This window comes from Palaemon carinicauda, chromosome 3 (assembly GCF_036898095.1).
Source record: "Palaemon carinicauda isolate YSFRI2023 chromosome 3, ASM3689809v2, whole genome shotgun sequence".
In the NCBI taxonomy this organism is placed as follows: Eukaryota; Metazoa; Arthropoda; class Malacostraca; order Decapoda; family Palaemonidae; genus Palaemon; species Palaemon carinicauda.
Genome location: NC_090727.1, coordinates 160,825,779 through 160,831,778, shown reverse-complemented (window position 1 = coordinate 160,831,778; position 6,000 = coordinate 160,825,779). Strand labels below are relative to the sequence as shown.

At 43.8% G+C, this 6,000-nt stretch overlaps 1 protein-coding gene across 1 annotated transcript in view; it reads left to right on the top strand.

Moving 5' to 3' along the window:
• Positions 1-6,000, top strand: part of LOC137638738 (transmembrane 7 superfamily member 3-like) — an 86,312-nt gene that overhangs the window by 56,401 nt on the left and 23,911 nt on the right. Inside the window, exon 8 of the mRNA XM_068371079.1 lies at positions 5,116-5,213. Coding sequence (XP_068227180.1) covers positions 5,116-5,213 — 98 coding nt within the window. The remainder of the gene's footprint in view (positions 1-5,115; positions 5,214-6,000) is intronic.

Here is a 6,000-nt window from a genome sequence, read left to right as displayed (position 1 = left end):
CTATTAATGTCCTGCATGGATAAGGCCATTAGGGATGGATCGGGTGAGCTTGCGTCGATGTTTGTATCAGGGGTTTTGAAGAAAAGGGAACAGCTGTGTACCTTCCTTTCCTCCAGCATTACACCTTGCCAAAGGTCACAACTCCTTTTTGCTCCGCTCTCGAAGTTCCTCTTCCCCGAAGAGCTGGTTAAGGACTTGTCTGCTGCCCTGATACAAAAGGACACACACGATCTTGTAGCCTCATCGGCTCGTAAGTCTAAGGTTGCTACCTCAGTCCCCAAGACTTATCGCTCCCCAGTGGTTGATACCCCTGCTACGAGGTTCATACCGCCCTTTCGTGGTAGAGCCCCCAGCCGAGGAAGCTCCCGTCCAGACTCTTACAGGAGCAAGTCCAGGAAAGGCTCCAGGACATCTAAAGGAAAAAACTGACTCTCCACATCTCCAGACAGCAGTAGGAGCCAGACTCAAGATCTTCTGGCGAGCCTGGGAGAAGAGAGGTGCAGACGCCCAGTCTGTCAGTTGGCTGAGGAACGGTTACAGGATTCCATTCTGCCTCAAACCACCTCTGACCACATCGCCCATCAACCTCTCTCCCAACTACAAAGAAGAGGACAAGAGGCTAGCATTGCACCAGGAGGTGTCGCTACTTGTGCAGAAGAAGGCAGTGGTTATAGTCCGGGACCATCAATCCCCGGGCTTCTACAACCGTCTCTTTCTTGTGGCCAAGAAGACAGGGGGTTGGAGACCGGTGCTGGACGTCAGCGCGCTCAACGCGTATGTCACCAAGCAGACGTTCACGATGGAGACGACGAAGTCGGTCTTAGCAGCGGTCAGGCAGGAGGACTGGATGGTCTCGTTGGACTTGAAAGATGCCTACTTTCACGTTCCTATTCATCCAGACTCCCAACCTTTCCTGAGATTCGTTTTCGGAAAGGTTGTCTACCAATTCCAAGCCCTGTGTTTTGGCCTAAGCACAGCTCCTATGGTCTTTACTCATCTGATGAGGAATATAGCAAAATTCCTACACTTATCGGACATCAGAGCCTCCCTCTACTTAGACGACTGGCTGTTGAGAGCCTCCACGAGTCGTCGCTGTCTGGAGAATCTCAATTGGACTTTAGACTTAATCAGAGAACTGGGTCTATTAGTCAACATAGAAAAGTCTCAACTCATTCCCTCCCAATCCATTGTGTACCTGGGAATGGAGATTCGGAGTCAGGATTTTCGGGCTTTTCCATCGGCCCCCAGGATAAGCCAAGCCCTAGAGTGCATCATGAGCATGCTGAAGAGGAGCAGTTGCTCGGTGAGACAGTGGATGAGTCTCACAGGGACCCTTTCATCACTGGCCCTGTTCGTCGAGCTAGGGAGACTCCACCTCCGCCCTCTTCAATTCCATCTTGCAGCTCATTGGGACAAGGGTTCGACTCTCGAAGCAGTCTCTATCCCAATCACCCAAGAGATGAAGACCACTCTCCTGTGGTGGAAGCACAACCTCCTTCTCAGGGAGGGTCTATCGTTGGCTATTCAGACCCCCATTCTTCATCTCTTCTCAGATGCATCGGACTCGGGCTGGGGTGCGACCTTGAACGGACGGGAATGCTCGGGAACGTGGAACGAAGAACAGGGATTACTCCACATCAACTGCAAGGAGCTACTAGCAGTTCATTTAGCCCTGTTGAACTTCAAGTCCCTCCTGCTAGGCAAAGTGGTGGAGGTGAACTCAGACAATACCACAGCCTTGGCTTACATCTCCAAGCAAGGAGGGACCCATTCGAGGAGCCTATACGAGATCGCAAGGGACCTCCTCATTTGGTCAAGAGGTCTAAACCTCACTCTGGTCACGAGGTTCATTCAGGGCGATATGAACGTCTCAGCAGATCGCCTAAGCAGAAGGAATCAGGTCATTCCCACGGAATGGACCCTCCACAAGAGTGTGTGCAACAGACTTTGGACCTTGTGGGGTCAACCTACCATAGATCTGTTTGCCACCTCCATAACCAAGAGACTTCCGCTGTACTGTTCCCCTGTTCCAGACCCTGCAGCAGTTCATGTGGATGCTTTTCTACTGAACTGGTCCCATCTCGACCTGTACGCATTCCCACCGTTCAAGATAATAAACAAAGTTCTGCAGAAATTCATCTCGCACGAAGGGACACGGCTGACGCTGGTTGCTCCCCTTTGGCCTGCAAGAGAATGGTTCACAGAGGTACTTCAATGGCTAGTCGACATCCCCAGGACTCTACCTCTAAGAGTGGACCTTCTACGTCAACCTCATGTAGACAGGTTGCACCCAAACCTCCACGCTCTTCGGCTGACTGCCTTCAGACTGTCGAAAGATTCGCTAGAGCTAGAGGCTTTTCGAAGGAGGCAGCCAGTGCGATTGCCAGAGCGAGAAGGGTTTCCACTCGTAGAGTCTACCAGTCTAAGTGGGAGGTCTTCCGAAGCTGGTGTAGAGCCAATTCAATATCCTCTACCAATACCTCTGTGACCCAAATAGCTGACTTCCTTCTACATCTTAGGAATGAGAGATCCCTTTCAGCCCCTACGATTAAAGGGTATAGGAGTATGTTGGCTTCAGTTCTCCGCCACAGAGGTTTGGACCTTTCTTCCAACAAGGACCTTCAAGACATTCTTAAGTCTTTTGAGACGTCTAAAGAGCGTCGTCTATCCACTCCAGGCTGGAACCTAGACGTAGTCTTAAGGTTCCTTATGTCACCTAGGTTCGAACCTCTCCAGTCAGCTTCCTTCAAGGACCTTACCCTCAAGACTCTTTTTCTCGTCTGCCTTGCAACAGCTAAGAGAGTCAGTGAGGTTCATGCCTTCAGCAAGAACATTGGTTTCACGACCGAATCTGCAACATGTTCTTTTCAGCTCGGATTCCTAGCAAAGAACGAACTTCCTTCACGTCCTTGGCCTAGATCGTTTGAAATACCTAGCCTCTCCAACATGGTAGGTAACGAACTAGAGAGAGTTCTTTGCCCTGTCAGAGCTCTCAAATTTTATCTTAAGAGGTCTAAACCTCTTCGAGGACAGTCAGAAGCCTTATGGTGTGCCATCAAGAAACCTTCGAGGCCCATGTCCAAGAATGGGGTTTCATATTATATAAGGCTTCTGATTAGAGAAGCCCACTCTCACTTAAAGGAGGAAGACCTTGCATTGCTGAAGGTAAGGACCCACGAAGTAAGAGCCGTAGCTACTTCGATGGCCTTTAATAAAAACCGTTCTCTGCAGAGCATAATGGATGCAACCTATTGGAGGAGCAAGTCAGTGTTTGCATCATTTTATCTTAAAGATGTCCAGTCTCTTTACGAGAACTGCTACACCCTGGGACCATTCGTAGCAGCGAGTGCAGTAGTAGGTGAGGGCTCAGCCACTACATTCCCTTAATCCCATAACCTTTTTTAACCTTTCTCTTGAATGCTTTTATTGTTTTTATGGTTGTTACGGTAGGCTAAGAAGCCTTCCGCATCCTTTTGATTTGGCGGGTGGTCTATTCATTCTTGAGAAGCGCCTGGGTTAGAGGTTTTGTAGAGGTCCTTTAGTAGGGGTTGCAACCCCATATACTTTGGCACCTTTGGGTTGATTCAGCCTCCAAGAGGAACGCTGCGCTCAGTAAGGAAGACGAACTTAAAAAAGAGGCAGAGTAACGGTTCAATTCGACTTCCTTACCAGGTACTTATTATTTCATTGTTATTTGAGATAACTGTTATATGAAATATGGGATACTTAGCTATCCTTTAATCTTGTACACTGGTTTTCACCCACCCCCCTGGGTGTGAATCAGCTACATGATTATCGGGTAAGTTTAATATTGAAAAATGTTATTTTTATTAGTAAAATAAATTTTTGAATATACTTACCCGATAATCATGATTTAATCGACCCTCCCTTCCTCCCCATAGAGAACCAGTGGACCGAGGAATAATTGAGGAGGTGTCAACAAGAAGTACTTGAGTACCTGGCCACAGGTGGCGCTGGTAAGTACACCCCCTTCTAGTATTGTGATAGCTGGCGTATCCCTCCATAGAATTCTGTCGGGCAACGGAGTTGACAGCTACATGATTATCGGGTAAGTATATTCAAAAATTTATTTTACTAATAAAAATAACATTATATATATATATATATATATATATATATATATATATATATATATATATATATATATATATATATATGTATACATATATGTATACATATATATATATATATATATATATATATATATATATATATATATATTTATATATATATATCAATATATGTATATATATATATATATATATATATATATATATATATATATATATATATATATATATATATATATATATGTATGTATGTGTGTATATGTGTGTTTTCTATCTATGTGTGATAGGGTTTATATGAATATTGTTCATAGAACCTACATGTATTTTTCTGTATCCATGTTAATATTTTTTTCACATACTCTTTCAATTTAAGCAGCCTTTTTAGTTATTATAGCAATTGTAATCTTTATTAATTTCTTTTCTTAATACTGAGTTTTCCTATCGAACAAAAATAATTGTACCCTTAAATGGCATTGGTTTAAATAAAGCACAGCTTGTTTATTTCATGAACAGTTTTCCATTATCGTAGAATAATCATAAGTTACCTCAAATAAATTAGGAATTATAAATTAAAGAATAATAGCATAACTACAATGGAAATTCATGTGCGGTCATTTTGACCGCTTGGTCGTTCTAGGGGGTTAACCACCAGTGGCCGTTCTAGTGTTAAGGTGTATTCTCTGCCAGATTTCTCACTGAAGATGGCATCACATTTAGCCCATGCTTGTTCAAACAATGTCAGTGAGATGCATTTTCTGTCGGGCAGAGTTACCCATATTAGAGGTTGGTCATCTGTCAGTCTTTTGTGCCAAGGAATCTTGATATTCAGTTCCCATAATGCTTTTGCACCCTATGGTGTTCCAAAACTTCAAATAGAGGCACAATTTAATATACGAATGTGTGAAGAAAATAGTTTTATCTTGTATTATTATAGTTTTTTGTGGAATTAAAATTTCATTTTTCATTAGACTTCTATACAAATATTTTTTTGAGAACATTTTCTTAATTTCAAATTTTTTTTCAGATGCTGTTGACCCCAGTACGAACATGGCGGCCTTTGTTGTATTTCCAGTGATTTTTGCGGTTGTCATTATAGCCTATTCAATAGCAGATATCAAGAAAGTTAGTAAACTGCATTTTTTTTCTATTCCATATTTATATCAGTACCCTGAAGTCAAATTGCATGAGGCTCAGTGGTAAGACTACCCAGCAAAGTATCTAGCATATTGAAAGCTATTATAGTATCTTAACCTTTAATTTACTAGTCTTTTATTGGTTGAAAGCTTATACATAGCAGTCCCTTCTGCTTGTCAATTTTTAACTATTAGATAAGTCTGGCTTTGGGCATGTTAAAAATCTACAGGAGTAGACCTCACCTGTTCGAACCCACTTTCCGGTGCACGCGTGGTCACAAGTTCTCTCCTATTTGCATGCACCCTTAAGTTCTCTCATGTGCACATGCCCTAGGGCTCTCTCCTACAGGAGTGCACCCTCACCTGTTTGAGTATGTATATGTTCTCCTGTGTATGAATGCTCCTACTGGAAGAAGGATGGATGATCTTCATCAGCAGCCCTCCCTCGCTGCTTGTAGGAGCTCACCCTCACCTGTTCATGCAAGCCTTAGAGCACTCCTACAGGAATGAGTTCTCTCCTCTACTTGGGCCATAGAGCACTATCCTACAGGAGCGAGCTCTCATATGTTTGCTGGGCCCATGCATTCTCTCGTGCTTGCCCCAGAACACGCGCTTACAGCAGGTCTCCCTCAGCTGTCTTTATGCACTTCATAGAGCACTCTTTTACAGGGGCATACCCTCACATGTACAAACATCTCTGAGTTGTCTCCTGTGCATTTTCTATAGGACTGCTACCTCAACTGTTTGTGTCATGCTAACGTACACCCCCTAAATCT